The sequence below is a fragment of the Rhincodon typus genome, chromosome 7 (genome assembly GCF_021869965.1).
Source record: "Rhincodon typus isolate 14 chromosome 7, sRhiTyp1.1, whole genome shotgun sequence".
Lineage (NCBI taxonomy): Eukaryota > Metazoa > Chordata > Chondrichthyes > Orectolobiformes > Rhincodontidae > Rhincodon > Rhincodon typus.
This window is the reverse complement of record NC_063338.1, coordinates 24,306,922-24,323,376: the sequence shown is the minus strand read 5'-3', so window position 1 is coordinate 24,323,376 and position 16,455 is coordinate 24,306,922. Positions and strand designations below refer to the sequence as shown.

The following is a 16,455-nucleotide window of genomic DNA, read 5'->3' as shown; positions in this document are numbered from 1 at the left end:
GTCACTCTCAACACGGATGGAGTTACAGCGGCTGAAGTAAGGGGACAGGTCAGCACAGTCACTGCTGCACTCATAGTGCTGACCCTGGAAGTTCCTGTCCTCGTAAAAGATGACCTGTTGTATATAATACAAGATAAATTGATAGACTTGGAAATCAAGATTGAGTAATCAGAACTCGAGTCATGTATAAAGTCAGACCTTTCCCATTTTGAGGTCACAGCTAGTTGAGTAACTGACCTAACTTTGCAGCATTATCTACAGTATGGAACTTATATGATGGACAAAATGGCTTTTCTACTGCAGACTCTTGTGATACAAATGATTTGGTGCTGAACATCGGCAAAAAAAAAGAACAATGACAACACTTGACTTGTGACTGATTCTTGCCAATGTGCTTTCACTTCATTTTAGTTGTTGTTTGAAAACAAAGTGGGAGAGCCTTGAACAGTTTTGAAAAAAAAATGGTCACAGAAAACATTTTCAAGATCTTTCAAGATCATTTTCAAGGCATACACAGCCAGATCGGTTCCTAAATTAATCAAAAGCGGTGAAACAAAAGCTGCATTAGCTGTTGTGCTGATTGGTGCAAATACTTACATTTATATTACAACTGGAAAGAGGTTTGCTGCTGTGTAAGGTGCACATTAACACGATATTTCAACAAAGTTGGAAGCAGTTTGCGGGTACACTGCAGGTATAGCAATGACTTTTTTTACTGTAAGACTCCATCTCTGATTTCATTTTCTATTGCTCATTGCTTTCATTGATAATGTATTGCATAACAAACTTGTCAGCAAATTAGAATATCATGGAATGAAATTTTATTTTTTCCTTTATTCATTCATGGGACAAGGGCGTTGCTGCCTCAGCAGCATTTATTGCCCGTTTATAATTGCCTAGAGGACAGTTAAGAATCAACCACATTTCTCTGGGTCTGGAGTCACATGTAGGTCAGACCAGGTAAGGATGGCAGATTCCTTCCCTAAAGGGCATTAATGAACGAGATGAGTTTTTCCTAACAATCGACAATAGATTTCTAATGCCAGATATTTTATTGAATTCAAATTCCACCATCTGTCATGGTGGGATTCGAACCCGGGTCCCAAGAACATTATCTGGGTCTCTGGGTTAACAGTCTAGTGATAATACCACTAGGCCCTTGCCTCCCCACTGCGCCTGTGCACAGGAGCATGGGTGGAAGGTTGGCTGAGTGATGGGAAACAGAATGCAGGCTGACCAGCTGTTTTCACTTGGAGGATATTATGTTGTGGGTATCCCCAAGAGAGAGATAAGGAACTTGCTTGACTTCATTAATACCGATGACCTATACTTCGATGTAGAGGATATAATTCCAATATTTTCAGATCATACAACGTTTGTGAAGTTTTTGAAATGTAAGAAGGAATATGTTAAAATTCAAGTGGAATTAATCAGGCTCATGACAGATGTGGTACATCGCAATGAAATACGATGCAATGAAGTGTGAAGTGAATCAATTAGACAGAAGGAATGAGAAAAGGAAATACAAAATAAAGGGTACAATGGAATAGAGGATGCACGAGCAGAACAGGCCCATGTTTGTTCAAATCCTTCAAAATGGCAGGTATAGTTGAGAAAGCGATGTAATGATGAATGTCTGGTTCTGCGTCAACCAGAGTGTTGTGTCCAGTTTTGTTCCCTACACTTGAGAGACGATGTGAAAACCTGAAGAGTGGCTGCAGAGAATATTTGGGATCATGGGCCCAAGATTGAGGAGCCTTCATATATATATGGATTACAGAAGCTGGGGATGTTCTGTGAAGAGACGATTGAATCATGAAGGGCATGAACAGAAAGTATAGATAGAAACTGTTCTCATTGCTTGTGGACTACCAGAGGACACAGAGTGAAGATGACTGGTGAAAGAAACCACAATGACACAAGCAAAAGGTGTTTTACATAACAACTAATTAGAAGGGAATGCTCTACCTTAAGAACAGGATGGAAGCAAATTCATTTGAGATTTTTAAATTATTTGTCATTAATAAAAAAAAATTGCAAAGCTCCTGGGAATTGCCAGAGGATTATGCCTTGGTGTGTTGCCCACGCAGAATAGACACAGAACATACAGTGCTGTAATTGTTCTATGGTTCCATGAAATCATGCCACTTGATGTCTGGTGTCAAACTGTCAGAGTAGCTGTCATTGATGCCTTCAATCTCTGGCACTCCACTATGCCAACTGCTATAGTACCCATCACAGGAAGTCAAAAGCTGGCTGCTGGGTTACAAGATACCATCTTCTCGTGACATGAATGATGATTCCAACGTGTGGCCCATGCGCACATGTACAATGTGTAGACTAGGAAAGTCATGCTGCCACCCAGAAGGATTGTGTTGCTGCGCAGGATCCATGCTGTTGCTGTCTGAATCGTTCTTCATGAATCCTGCACAACACATCTGTGCACAGCAGTTCTCAGGTTACATTCATGGTCTGCTGCATGCTGTACAACTCCACCCTCATCAGAGAACTTCTCTCACTCTACACATAGATGTGGAAGGGCAAGAGCAATTGAAGAGTGAGAAAAAGAAGAAAAAGAGGGTAAAGAGGTAGGGAGGATTGTTCAAATCTGCCTGAAAAGGTAGACACAGATTCCATGAGATTCCACATTGTAGACTGCTCTGGAAGGTTAGATTGCATGGAATCCAGTGGGAGCTGGCAAACTGGATACACAATTGACATGATGGTAGGAAGCCGAGAGTAATAGTGGAAGGATGCTTGACGGACTGGAGGCCTGCGACTAGTAGTGTGCATCAGGGGTCGGTGCAGGGCTTATTGCTGTTATCTATGTCAACGTTTTGGATGAGAATGTGCAAGGCATGATTAATAAGATTAATAAGATGACATTAAAATAGGTGGTGTCGTGGACAATGAGGAAGGTTATCAGAAATTGCAGCAGGATCTTGGTAAGCTGAGGAAGTGGGCTGAGAAATGGCAAATGGAGTTTAATATAGACAAGTGTGAGGTGTTGCATTTTGGAAAGTCAAATCAAGGTAGGAGTTCCATGCTGCATGGTAGGGCCTTAAGGAGTGTAGTGGAACAGAGGGACTTTGGAGTTCAGGTGCACAGTTCTCTGAAAGTTGAGTTACACGTAGACAGGGCAGTGAAGAAGGCTTTTGGCACACTGGCCTTCATCAGCCAGGGCATTCAGTATAGAAATTGGGAAGTTATGTTGCAGGTCTATAGGATTTTGGTAAGGCTGCACTTGGAATATTGTGTTCAGTTTTGGCCACCTTGCTATAGGAAGGATGTTGTTAAACTGGAAAGAGTGCAGAAGAAATTTACAAGGATATTGCCAGGACTCGTGGAACTGAGTTATGGGAGAGGTTGTTCAAGGTAGGACCTTTTTCTTTAGAGCGTAGGAGACTGAGTGGGGATGTTATGGAAGTGTATAAGATTTGAGAGGCATGGATAGGATGCATGCACTCAGTCTTTTTCCCAGGGTCAGAGAATCGAGGACTAGAAGGCCTCAGTTGAAGGTAAGAGGGGAAAGAATACATGGGAACCTGAGGGGCAACTTTTTACACAGAGGGAAGTGTGCATATAGAATGAGCTGCCAGCGGAAGTGGTTGAGGTGGGTACATTAACAACATTTAAAAGGCATTTGGACGAATACATGGATAGGAAAGGATGAGAAGGATATGGGCCAAGTGCAGGGAAATGGGTTTAGTGTGGATGGACATTTTGTTTGGTATGGACATGTTTGGGCCAAAGGGCCTGTCTCCATGCCGTAGGACTCTATAGCTCTATGAGATATTTCAAGAGGCAATTGAGCATGTACTTGAATGATATTAACTTTTAGGGACCTGAGAAAATTATTGAGGAGGCTAAACTGAATAGTGAGTTGACACAGGCTGAATGAGTCAAGTAGCCTCCTCCTGTGTGGTGAAGTTAGATGATGCCCAAGAAACTCAGTGCTAAAGTTTTTCACTTGCGATGAGCTGACGTCATTCAGTTGTTATTTTTTATAGTTTGAGCAAACCCATGGAAGGTGGGTTGGCTCCCCGCTCTGGTCACACCACTTATCTTGATTAAGTGGCAATTACACCTCAATTGAAGGGTGATTAATGAGATTAGATCCAAGGAACCAAATTGCAAAGTTTTCCTGAATTGAAAAAAAGGAGGAATTTTATTACATACTACCAGAAAAGGAAATACAAACGCAACATCTGACATACACAAACAGCAGGAAATAAACTTAAAAGGAAGGGGAGGATATCTATACAAGTGAATGTTGATATTTAAACTTCTTAAATTCTTTGCAATATGAGGGTGAGTGTTGACTGTTGAGTTCCCTTGTTTCTTCAGCTGTGGCGAAATTTGCAGATTGTGAATTTTCAGTGCTTAGTGGCTGTGCCGGAATAGAATACTGAATTTTGAGGTATAGTGAGAGAGACAGACTGAGGAAAGGGGGGAGAGAGAGAGACTTTCAGTTCTTGTGTACAAATTTTTTTCCCATTGTCTCTGCTTTGCTGCATTAATGTAAGTAGCTGTAGATATAGGTTCATTCTGAGGAAGGGTCACCAGGCCCAAAACGTTAACTCTGATTTTTCTGCATAGATGCTTCCAGACCCGCTGAGCTTTTCCAGCAACTTCAGTTTTTGTTCCTAATTTACAGCCATCGCAGTTTTTTTTCGGTTTTTAAATAGGTCCGTTTGTATCTTCCTGAGTCAGCTCATTATTTCTCCAAGGTAGCTATTGGGCAGGTAAGCACTTAATAGCCCAATCCATGAAATTATCATAATTATGTGAATTAAATAAATTGCAAATTTTTTGATTCTGACGACTGGTTGGGATGATTGTCTTTGGGTGAATGGGGATTTTACTGCAGGCGAGTTATGGTAATCTCACCCTGATTTCACTTCACTCAATCTGTGGTCAGATTATCACAGCATCCATTTTTTGGCTATTAGTTATTATTTTTAAACGCACTATTGCCTATTAAGTTTGCAACAATTAGACATTGGGTGCTGGCAGTTCTTAGGATCCCTACAATGCAGATAGAAGCCATTCAGCCCATTAAGAGCCTCGAAAGAGCATCCCATCCAGATCCCACCTCGCCCATCCCTGTAACCCTGCATTTCCCATGGCTAATCCACCTAGCCTATACGGCCCTGGACACTATGGGCAATTTAGCATGGCCAATCCACCTAAACTGCACGTCATTGGACTGTGGGAGGAAACCGGAGCACCCAGCAGAAACTCACACAGACACGGGGAGAACATGCAAACTTCATACAGAGAACTTGATAATTACACAGTTTAATCCATATTTGCCATTATTCGAGCTGGTGGGAAAGTAAGCTAGTGGGTGACTGAGTGAGTAGGTTAATGGGGATCGATGTGAGTGAGGCTAGTTGAGGTGGATGGTGTTGGTAGATGGGTCAGTGGTTAAGTGTCTAGGTGATTGAGGTAGGTGAGATGGATAGATTGGTGAGAAAGTAGATAACCCAGAGACTAAATGATTTGGGCTGCTGTGATATTAGTCATTTATCTGTCACTGCAGCACTGTCAGTGTCTTAGGACAAGACACATGTTGCATTCCCCGTTGTGTTCAACACAGATATAATCATTGAATTCGCTGTAGGATGGATAGCAAGGATTTGAAGGGATGCAAAGAAAGTTCACTCGAATGGCACAAGGACTGTGGGAATGTAATTACAAGACACTTGGAATTGGCTTTTGGTGGAGTGGAGAAGGTTCAGGGGAGACGTAATAAATGAGTTCAAAATCATGAGGCCTTTCATTACAGTATAACTCAACTGTTTCCAGTGGTGGAAGAGCTGGGTAACAAGAGGACACGGATTTAAGGTAATTGGCAGGAGAATCAAAGGGGAGGCAAGTAGAATTGTATCCTACACAGAAAATTGTTATACTTTGAAACAAATTGCATGAAAGGGTGCTGCAGACCAATTCAATTGTAACGTTCAGAAGGGAATTAAATGATGGTCTTGCTACTGAGTCAGAGCTTGTGAATTTAAGCCCCATTCCACCACTTGAGTGAAACAATTCAGCCTGGTGCTCCTGTATAGTCCTCTGAGGAGTGCTGCATTGTCCAAGATACCATCTTTTGGAACAAACTCTAAATCAGTGACATGTGGCTCTTTACGTGAATGTAAAAGATTCTAGAGCACTATTTTGAACAAGAGAAAGTTGATCTTCAACTGATGTCACAAAAATGCATTTCTTGCATTGCAATTTAAAGGAGATTGCTGTGTTTTCATCATTATGACAATAACTACTCTATAACAATATTCACTGAATGTGAAGCCCTTTAGGACAACCCATGGCCATGGAAGGTGTTCAAAAGCAGCAAGTCCTTTTTGTTTAAATCAGCCTGTGTGACACTTGTAAAGAGCGATATTCATAACTGACTGCTTCCGTGGATGATGAGAAAATGGAAAGGTATACCCTGTTTAAAATTCCTTCTTTTGGAGTTTTGGACAGCATTCAGAACCATGGACATTGCAACACCAAGGAATAAATTACACTTAATATTTATGGTGAAGGGAACGTTTATTATGCCTACTCCATTCTTTTATTAATATTATTTAAAGCTGTTCTCTATCGAGGGGAGTGCCGATCAGATCTTGATTGGAGAGCATATAGGGGATGAGTTAAAAATGAACTTTATCGAAAGTACCAAATAGGAAAAGCGCTGGGACTAGACATTTTGATCAGAATGTTTCATACTCAGACAATCAGGAATGCAGATATATTGAGATCTTACTGTTCACTGCAACTTTCTTCAATCAATTCACGTGTTAATACTCGACTTAAAGCTTTCTGCCCTAACTTGGAGTAATTTCAAAACCAGATGACAAAGGCCATCTGTTGTTATTTGATTAACTGTTGATACTTTTACTTTTCATGTCTTATGCTCTAAAAGTTTAAGGAATGGAACTTCTGGTCCCCTTTAGAGAAGAGACACAGGGAATTAGATTTGCATCATCGTAGAACTGGTTGAACAAATTGGCAATGGTGTGGAATTTTGAAGTTTAATTCTGAGAAATGGAAAATGAGTCTGGGTGCATCATCACTGATATGTCCTAAATTTGATGTTAATCATTGTGCACATAAAGGTAAGATTTTACACTTTGATTCTTGCACCAAATCTATTGAATATCTTAATAGGATAAAATATGTCCCAGACATTTGTAACACAATCAACTGAGAGAGACAGCAGTAAATTTGTGTCTATTTATTCTGGTTAGGTATGTGTCAGAAAAATTGAAATACTTTTGTCAACAGCAATCTAGAAATCCCTCATGCGCTTGAAAGATCCAATAGTTGAATTGTAACCTCCCCAGTCAGTGTAGCTCCTGTATTCACCAGGTCTCATGAAGTACTGCTGCCCTCTGTAGTTGGGATGTTCATAGAAGATCCAGTAACCATCCATCACATGGCAGGAGTGGATGTCACAGTAACGGAAACGATCGTAGACAGATAGACAGTCTTCCATGACTTCCATCATCTGTCCTCCAAAGTCAGGCCTCTTGTAAATCTTCATTCTGGAGGAGCCTCCTTGATACAAGAATTTAAACAAAATATAAGAGGATAAGAACAAGGAGCAGAAATCAGCCATTTTGCCCTTTAGGCAAACTTTAATACGATTTCAGGTGACCTTCTACTTCACCACCATTTTCCTGATGTTGTTAACATGTGGAAATCAGTTAATCTCAGTCTTGAATAGACTCAACAACTGTGCTTGCACAGACCTCTGCAGCAAATAATTCAAAAGATTCACCACTGTCTGAATAAAGAAAATCCTCCTCAACTCAGTGGTGTATGGCCTGTCCCATGTTCAAAGGCTGTGTCTTCCGTTTCAAGACTCCCCAGCCAGTGGAAACATCCTTCCAGCATCTACTTTGACAGTCACTGTAAAAATTTTCTATGTTTGAATGAGATCACTTTTCATTCTTGTAAACCTTAAAGAACATAGGAACAATCTACTTAATCTTTTCTCAGAGGACAATCCCACTGTCGCAGCAATTAATTTGGTAATTGTTAGTTGCGCTCCCTCAATGGGAAGTATATCTTTCCTTAGGTAAGGAGACCAAAACTGCACACAATACACCTGGTGCAGTCTCACTCAGTTTCTATACAATTACAGAAAGGTATCTTTAATGTTGTATACAAATCCTCTTGTAATAACATACAACATATCATTTGCCTTCCTGATTGGTTGCTATACCTTTGAGTTAACATTCACTGACTCATCATTGTGAACCCTCAGGAGCATTTTGAAGTTCAACACTTCCCAGCTTCACACCATTAAGAAACACTCTGTATTTCTGTTTTTCTTACATTCTTTCAAGATAACCTAACATTTTTTCCAGATTGTATGTATTCCATTTGCAAATTTTCTGCCTATCCACTTAACTTGCCCAAATACTTTTGAAGCATTTTTGCAATCTCCTCTGATCCTACACTTTCATCAGTTATGTGCCATATCCAAACTCGGAAATGATACACTTAATCTTCATATGCAAATCATCAAAATACATTTCGAAGCACTCAGTTTGTACTGCCTCACTAATCACAGCATATCACTCAGAAAATGACTGCCTCTAACCTCATCGTTCCCCAACCCCGCACCGCCCGTTTCTATCTCCTTCCCAAAATCCACAAACCTGACTGCCCTGGTTGACACATTGTCTCCGCCTGCTCCTGTCTGACCGAACTTATCTCTGCTTATCTCGACTCCATTTTCTCCCCCTTGGTCCAGGAACTCCCCACCTACATCCGTGACACCACCCATGCCCTCCACCTCCTCTAAAACTTCCAATTCCCTGGTCCCCAACACCTCATCTTTACAATGGACGTCCAGTCCTGGACACTTGCATTCCCCATGCAGATGGCCTAAAGGCTCTCCGCTTCTTCCTGTTCCGCAGGCCTGACCAGTCCCCCTCCACTGACACCCTCATCCGCTTAGCTGACCTTGTCCTCACTCTTAACAACTTCTCCTTCAATTCCTCCCATTTCCTACAGAGAAAGGGGGTGGCCATGGGTACCCACATGAGCCCAAGCTATGCCTGCCTCTTTGTAGGATACGTGGAACAATCCCTCTTCCGAAGTTACACTGGCCTTATCCCCCACCTCTTCCTCCGTTACATCGATGACTGTATCGGCGCCGCCTCGTGCTCCCACGAGGAGCTCGAACAGTTCATCCATTTCACTAACACCTTCCACCCCAACCTTAAGTTCACCTGCACCATCTCTGATACCTCTCTCTCCTTCTTGGACCTCTCTGTCTCCATCTCTGGCATCCACCTGGAAACCGATATCCATTTCAAGCCTACCGACTCCCACAGCTACCTAGAATACACCTCCTCTCACCCACTTTCCTGCAAAAAGGCCATCCCCTATTCCCAATTCCTTCGTCTCTGCTGCATCTGCTCCTGAGATGAGGCATTCCGCTCCCGGACATCCCAGATGTCCTCGTTTTTCAAGGACCACAACTTCCCCTCCACAGTGGTCAAAAATGCCCTCGACCGTGTCTCTCGCATTTCCCGCTACTCATCCCTCACACCCCCTACCCGCAATAACAACCAAAACAGAATCCCCCTCGTCCTCACGTACCACCCCACCAACCTCCGAATCCAACGCAACATCCTCCGACACTTCCGCCATCTGCAATCTGACCCCACTACCAAAGACATTTTTCCCTCCACAACCTTATCTGCTTTCCGGAGGGACCACTCTCTCCGTGACTCCCTCGTCCACTCCACACTCCCCTCCAGCCCCACCACACCCGGCACTTTTCCCTGCAACCGGAGCAAGTGCTACACCTGCCCCAACACCTCCCCCCTCACCCCCATCCCAGGCCCTAAGAAGACCTTCCACATCAAACAGATGTTCACCTGCACATCTGCTAATGTGGTATACTGTATCCGCTGTTCCCGCTGTGGCGTCCTCTACATCGGGGAAACCAAGCAGAGGCTTGGGGACCGCTTTGCAGAACACCTACGCTCGGTTTGCAACAAGCAACTACACCTCCCAGTCGCGAACCATTTCAACTCCCCCTCCCACTCCTTGGACGACATGTCCATCCTGGGCCTCCTGCAGTGCCACAATGATGCCACCCGAAAGCTGCAGGAACAGCATCTCATATTTCGCTTGGGAACCCTGTAGCTCAACGGTATCAATATGGACTTCACAAGCTTCAAAATCTCCCCTCCTCCGACCACATCCCAAAACCAGCCCAACTCGTCCCCACCTCCCTAACCATTCCTCCCACCTCAAGCCCAACCCCCATCTCCTACCTACTAACCTCATCCCACCTCCTTGACCTGTCCGACCTCCCTGGACCGACTTATCCCCTCCCTAACTCCCCACCTAAATTCACCTTTACTGGCTCCAACCCCGCCTCTTTGACCTGTCTGTCTCCTCTCCTCCTAGCTTCTCCTTTATCTGTCTTCTATTGGCCTCTCCCTCTCTCCCTATTTATTTCAGAACCCCCTTCCCCTCCCCCATTTCTGAAGGAGGGTCTCAACTCGAAACGTCAGTTTTTCTGCTCCTCTGATGCTGCTTGGCCTGCTGTGTTCATCCAGCTCTACACCTTGTTATCTCTGTTTATTTCTACTGCCTGTTTTCTGTCCTTTAACTATTCTTCAGTTCATGACAGTATTTTCTCAACATTCTGTGTTTACTCTTATTTTGTTTGCCAATCTCTGATGTGGGATTTTATCAATAACCTTCTGATAATCTAAGTATAGCAAAATCAGTTCTTTCATTTGTCCTCCTTTGCTGAGTTTGGACTAGAAAGCAGTAACTGTACTAACTTAAATCGATTTTTCTTGTCCAATAGCTTCTTAGTCTAAACCAACATTCAAAATACTTAGAGATAGTAGGAACTGCAGATGCCGGAGAATCTGAGATAACAAGGTGTAGAGCTGGATGAACACAGCAGGCCAAGCAGTATCATAGAAGCAGGAAAGCTGACTTTTCGGGCCTCGACCCTTCTTCAGAAAAATACTTAATTCAATAGTATCTTTCGTATATCTAAACATGTATTGAACATGAACAGCTCCAGTTGTGAACCTGCAGTTTATTTGAATTGATCCACTTTGGCAATGTAGAAGTGGGAATGATTATCAGAAACAAACAATGTGATATCAATACATTTCAGGAAAATCTAGGCAGGCGCATGAGCATAAAAGGAATAGGAAAGGGAAAGTTAGATGAATAGATCTGGGCAAATACTCATGTGCCTTGAGTACAATGTGCCTTGTGCACATGTGCCTCTTAGCACAACTGCCAGCATTTCATCAAAATAATCCCCTGTTGTTCACTGCTTAGGATAGTGCTTAGTCATCTAAGAATCAATCACAATCAAATCTGCCTGCTGGGAACTAAAATATAACATTAGGCCATTCTTTTGCATTTAAATTAATTCAACCCTGGTTATCATGGTGACCAGCAATGCCCAAAAAATTACTTGGCCAATTTCAAGATGCGTTTGTTCCATTTGCTATCAGTTGGATTTATGTTTTCACTGTTATTGCCAATGACAAGTGTGAAAAAGAGGGTAGCATCCCCAAATGCAACAGCTTTGCTCTATTCAGAGACAACACAGTATGGAGGTGGTGGAACTTTGCTCTGTGACCATTTTTAAGACCTCAATCTGTGATGACGACATAAACATGTAACTTACCTGTGGGTAACTGCGACATGATCTGACATGGTCATTGAATCCCATCCAGTGCTGGTAATCAGGATATTCTCCCCTGGTCAGAACATACTGGTATCCCATGTAATTGGGTTTCTCATACAGCACCCACCAGTCACTCTCAACACGGATGGAGTTACAACGGCTGAAGTAAGGGGACAGGTCGGCACAGTCACTGCTGCACTCATAATGCCGACCCTGGAAGTTCCTGTCCTCATAAAAGATGATCTATGAAATGATACAAACAAAATTAATGTGATTGAAAATCAAAATGTAATATGAAAAATGTCTAGCATTGTGTATAAAGTCAGACTTGGGTCTTACCTTTCCCATTTTGAGCTCACAGCTAGATGAGAAACTGATCTAACTTTGCAGCATCTACAGTGTGGTATTTATATGATGGACAAAATGGCCTCCCTGCTGCAGACTCTTGTTATTTAAATGATTTGGTGCTGAACGTCGGCAAGAAAAAAGAACAATGAACATCACTTGACATGTTGCTTGACATGTGACTGATTCTTTCCAATGTGCTTTCACTTCATTTTAGTTGTTGTCTGAAAACAAAGTGAGAGAGTCTATTGTGTGTTCAACATTTGAACAGTTCTGAAAAAAAAAGGTCACAGAAACATTATCAAGATCTTCCAAACATACACACCTAGGTCAGCTTCCCAAATTAATCGAAAGAGGTGAATCAAAAGCTACATTATTGTTGTAAATACTTACATTTATATTACAACTGAGATGGATTTGCTGATCTATTTGGATCCAATTAAACTCTGGTGCGTATTAACAAGGTATTTCAATGAAGTTAGAAGAATTTTGTAGGGAAATCAGTGTATTTTTTACCATATGACTCCATCTCTGATTTTATTTTCTATTGCTCTTTGCCTTCATTGATAATATATCACATAATAAACTTGTCAGCAAATTGGAATGTTATGAAATGAAACGGGCAATGGAACATGGATAAAATGTTAGCTGAGTGATGGGAAACAAAATGCATGCTAGCTGGCTGTTTTTCACATTAGAGGATGTTATGTTGTGGGGATCCCCAGGTGTCAGTGGTTATTTCCCCACTGTTCCCAATTAATACCAATGACCTACGCTTTCATGGACAGGACACAATTTTGAAAATTTGTAGATAATGTAAAACTTAGAAATATTGCAAAGTGTGAGAAGGATCATAGAGTCATAGAGTTATACAGCGCAGAAACAGACCCTTCTGTCCAACCAGTCCATACTGAACATAATCGCAAACTAAACTAGTTCCACCTGGCTGAGCTAACCCTCCCAATCTTTCCTATTCACCTACTTATCATGTTAAACTTCATTGCTGGTTGAATGGTTGATGAAATTTAATGCAGAAAACTGTGAAGTTAATTAATTAGACAAGAGAAATGAGGGGAGGTGATATAAAATGAAAAGTACACTGCTAAGTGGGATGCTAGAACAGAGCAGCCCTGAGGGTATATTTGCACAGATCACTAAATACTGCATATGGTTTCCCAAGGCTTATGAATATGCGTGATGAGTATAAAAATATGAAATTAATGATGAATGTTTATAAATGCCTGATTCAGCCTCAACCAGGGTGTTGTGTCCAATTCTGTTCCCTACACTTGAGAAAGGATGTGAAGGCATTAAGGGCAGCTGCAAAGAACATTTGGGATCATGGGTCAATGAATGAAGAACTTTGTATTGGAGAAGCTGAGGATGTTCTCTTGTGAAGAGACAACTGAATCACTCAAGGCATAATGAGAATTTATAAATAGAAACTATGCTCAGTGACTGTAGGTGGAGAATCAGAGGACACGAATTGAAGATGACTGGCAAAAGAAGCCACAAGGATATGAGTGAAAAGTGTTTTACACAACAAGTAGTTAGAATCTGGAGTGCTGTATCTTGAGAACAGAATGGAAGCAGATTAATTTGAGATTTTCAAAAGGAATTTCATTATTATTTGTCTTTAACAAAAATTGCAGGGCTACCGGAAATTGCCAGAAGATTGTGACTCGATATGTTGCTCATGCAGAGAGTAGACACAGAACAGCAGGACAAATGGCCTCAGTCGGTGCTGTAATTGTTCTGTTGTTCCATGAAATGGCGCAGTTTGATGTCTGATGTCCAGCTGTCAGAGTAGCTGTCATTGATTTCTACAATCTCTGGCACTCCAATTTGCCAACAGCTTTTGTACCCATCACAAAAGGTGGCTGCTGGGTTATAAGACACCATCTACTTATGACATGACTGATGATTCCAGTGTGTGGTCTACAATGGACATATGGCTTATCCAGGTAATATACTTTCTTTTCATCCACTTCTGGGACATGAGCAGCAGTGGCTGGGGTTGCATCCTGAGTTGCTGTTGAGAAGATGATGATGAGCTGTTGGTCTGATCTTGGAGCATAACACTTTCTTTGATTAGTTTGAAATAAATGGGTAGTAACTACTGTTCAAATGATCTTTTGGAATATATTTTATTAAATATTTATTTTCTTTTTCAGTGAAACTGGCAAGCCATACTATGATTGAACGCTCCACAGCATATTTTAAATAGCAAATACAATCAAGGTGGATCCCACAGCTTTCTCAGCATCTCCTCCCAAATGTTAACAACACAATAGATCATCAAATCTCATTAAACTTCACCAGGGATTGTTGTTCTTCCATTTTGCTGATCTGGCTTTGAAAGTCCCTCTCAAAAGCTGCATCATCAAGGAGATCCGAAACGACTGCACTTAATCTAGTCGATCCCGGTCTGTTCCTGTGTCCATCATCCCCTGTTTTTCCGCGCTATAGATTGCTATGACTGACTCTTTGACTCTAAAAGACAAAAGGTTAAACACACACGCTATGAGTGGGGAAAAATTGTATAGGAAGGCTAAAAGAATGTAGGCAGGGTTAACAAAAGTCTGAAGATCAAACGTCCAAAGCACAAGTGGTTAACCGATATTCTTTGATTAAATATTTGATGAAGTGGATCTAGGCACTTCTTTGTTTTACAATTCTTTCTTTTCAGCTTTGTTTGCTTTCCGGTCTTTTTCAAATGGACGCTTTCTGTTTGCAGACTCTGAATGTTTCACTCTCTGCTGTACTGTCACTTATAGCTTTTAGAGCTCAACAAATCAGAGGACTGTTGTTAGGCAACATTTCTTCAACTCAAAAGAATCTCAGTGCCACTCAGTCATGAATTCTTCACTCCATTAGTCAAGCAGCAACATTGTATTACACAGCTCAAAAATATGCAGCACTTGATTCTCAAGTTGCAAAATCTCCTAGTATTTCAGCTACATAGCTGTCCAAATTCAGTCTATAGTCCCGACAAAAGGTAGGTGATCTCTTACAATGCTAACCAAGTATTGCTTCACAATTCAGCTTCACAACAACCCAAAACCAAAAAAAAAGACAAACGCCACTTCAGAAGATTTGGAACCAACCTCCAGCAAGAGTTAGGGGCACGGAACATTCCCATCACTGCTGATTGCCCTCAGGACCTGTTCTGAGCGTGTTAACCACATGGAAACATGGTTTTATGCTCAAACTCATTCTGTCTTTGTGACCTAAATGAAGCTCGAGGTGGTTTGCCGAACAAAGTGAAGCTCTTTATTCGGATGAACTGGATAAACTGTGATGTCACAGGGGAATGCTAACTCTCATGTAAGATCGTAAGACATAGGAACAGAAGTAGGCCATTCAGCTCATGAAATCTGCTCCAACATACAATTATGGATGATCAGCACTTCTGAACATGTTCGCTTTGTGAAGGGGACATGAACGATGGACATATTGCCAGCTCGCTGATACTGAGAAGATTGCTGCTGTAAAAGGTTTGTTTATATATATTATGCAGCTGATAATCATTTAGATGACTGATATTGAGTGTAGTTTTGGAATAGAGGGAATGGCAAAGGACAGAGGCTGAGAGGGAAGGAATGAAAAATAAATAATCAGCTTTATAGATTATCCAGAAACACAGAGAACAGCTTTAAAACATGGACAATGAAGGGATGGGGTGTTAAAAACATTCCTCAAAGATTATTTGCATAAGTTGCTATGGAGACATGAACTGTGAAATGATCTGAAGAAGTTATCTGTTGTCTAATTTCAAAAGCAAAGGAAAGTCCCTTTTAATACTAAGCAGGCACAAGTAACATTACAAGGAAGGAAACAAACCAATAGGGTGGCCTGGTGGCCCAGTGGCTAGCACTGCTGCCTCCCAGCACCAGGGATCTAGGTTTGATTCCACCCCCAGGTGACTGTGTGTACAGTTTACACATTCTCCCTGTGTCTGTGTGGGTTCCCTCCAGGTGTTCTGGTTTCCTCCTACAGTCCAAAGATGTGTGGATTGGCCAGCAAAATTGCCCATAATGCCCAGGAATTGTAGGTTAGGTAGATTAGTCATGGGAAATGAGGATTAGAGGGGAAAAGGGTGGCGGGGCGAATTGGTCTGTGTGGGATGATCTTCGGACATTCAGAGTGGACTCGGTGGGCCAAATGGCCTGCTTCTGCACTGTCGGGATTCTATGAACTAGTTTTGCTCCCAGAATCTATTCAATTTTTACAGGTTAAATTATTTCACTATATATGGGTGGGTAAGCTATATGACCTACATCAGTTGTACTTGTTGCAATCCAGTATTTTCTGTCTCTGATTTCTACTTCTGTCACAGGTACACAGCTGATGTCAGAATGAATGGATGAAATGCAGATTTTGTCAAACAGCCCACAGACGTGGCATGAGAAACA

The 16,455-nt window shown here is 41.8% G+C and overlaps 2 protein-coding genes across 3 annotated transcripts in view; both read right to left on the bottom strand.

Moving 5' to 3' along the window:
• The window catches only part of LOC125481027 (gamma-crystallin M2-like), a 2,075-nt gene extending 1,868 nt beyond the window's left edge, over positions 1-207 (bottom strand). Inside the window, exons 1-2 of the mRNA XM_048598717.1 lie at positions 199-207; positions 6-114 (exon numbers count right to left, since the gene is read on the bottom strand). Coding sequence (XP_048454674.1) covers positions 6-114; positions 199-207 — 118 coding nt within the window. The remainder of the gene's footprint in view (positions 1-5; positions 115-198) is intronic.
• A 7,087-nt stretch (positions 208-7,294) lies between these two features.
• Positions 7,295-15,987, bottom strand: LOC109916199 (gamma-crystallin S-1-like). Of its 2 annotated transcripts, XM_020515909.2 has the most exons (4): positions 15,968-15,987; positions 12,035-12,056; positions 11,692-11,938; positions 7,295-7,563 (listed from the first exon to the last, which is right to left on the bottom strand). In XM_020515909.2, the coding sequence occupies exons 1-4, from the start codon at positions 15,985-15,987 to the stop codon at positions 7,295-7,297; spliced, it is 558 nt and encodes a 185-aa protein (XP_020371498.2). The 2 variants fall into 2 exon arrangements, with proteins under 2 accessions (XP_020371498.2, XP_020371505.1); XM_020515916.1 differs by lacking the exon at positions 15,968-15,987 and having other exon boundaries at positions 7,295-7,560; positions 12,035-12,043.
• Between the last annotated feature and the right edge of the window lie 468 nt (positions 15,988-16,455).

What these genes read in the sequence shown, in the direction of transcription:
- LOC109916199 (XM_020515909.2), bottom strand. Translation starts at nt 15,987, where the DNA reads ATGTGTAAACTGTACACACA. An exon ending in GTGAGCTCAAAATGGGAAAG is followed by an intron (nt 11,939 to 12,034) that starts GTAAGACCCAAG and finishes ATCATTTCATAG; the next exon opens with ATCATCTTTTATGAGGACAG. An exon ending in TCGCAGTTACCCACAGGTAA is followed by an intron (nt 7,564 to 11,691) that starts GTTACATGTTTA and finishes TCTTGTATCAAG; the next exon opens with GAGGCTCCTCCAGAATGAAG.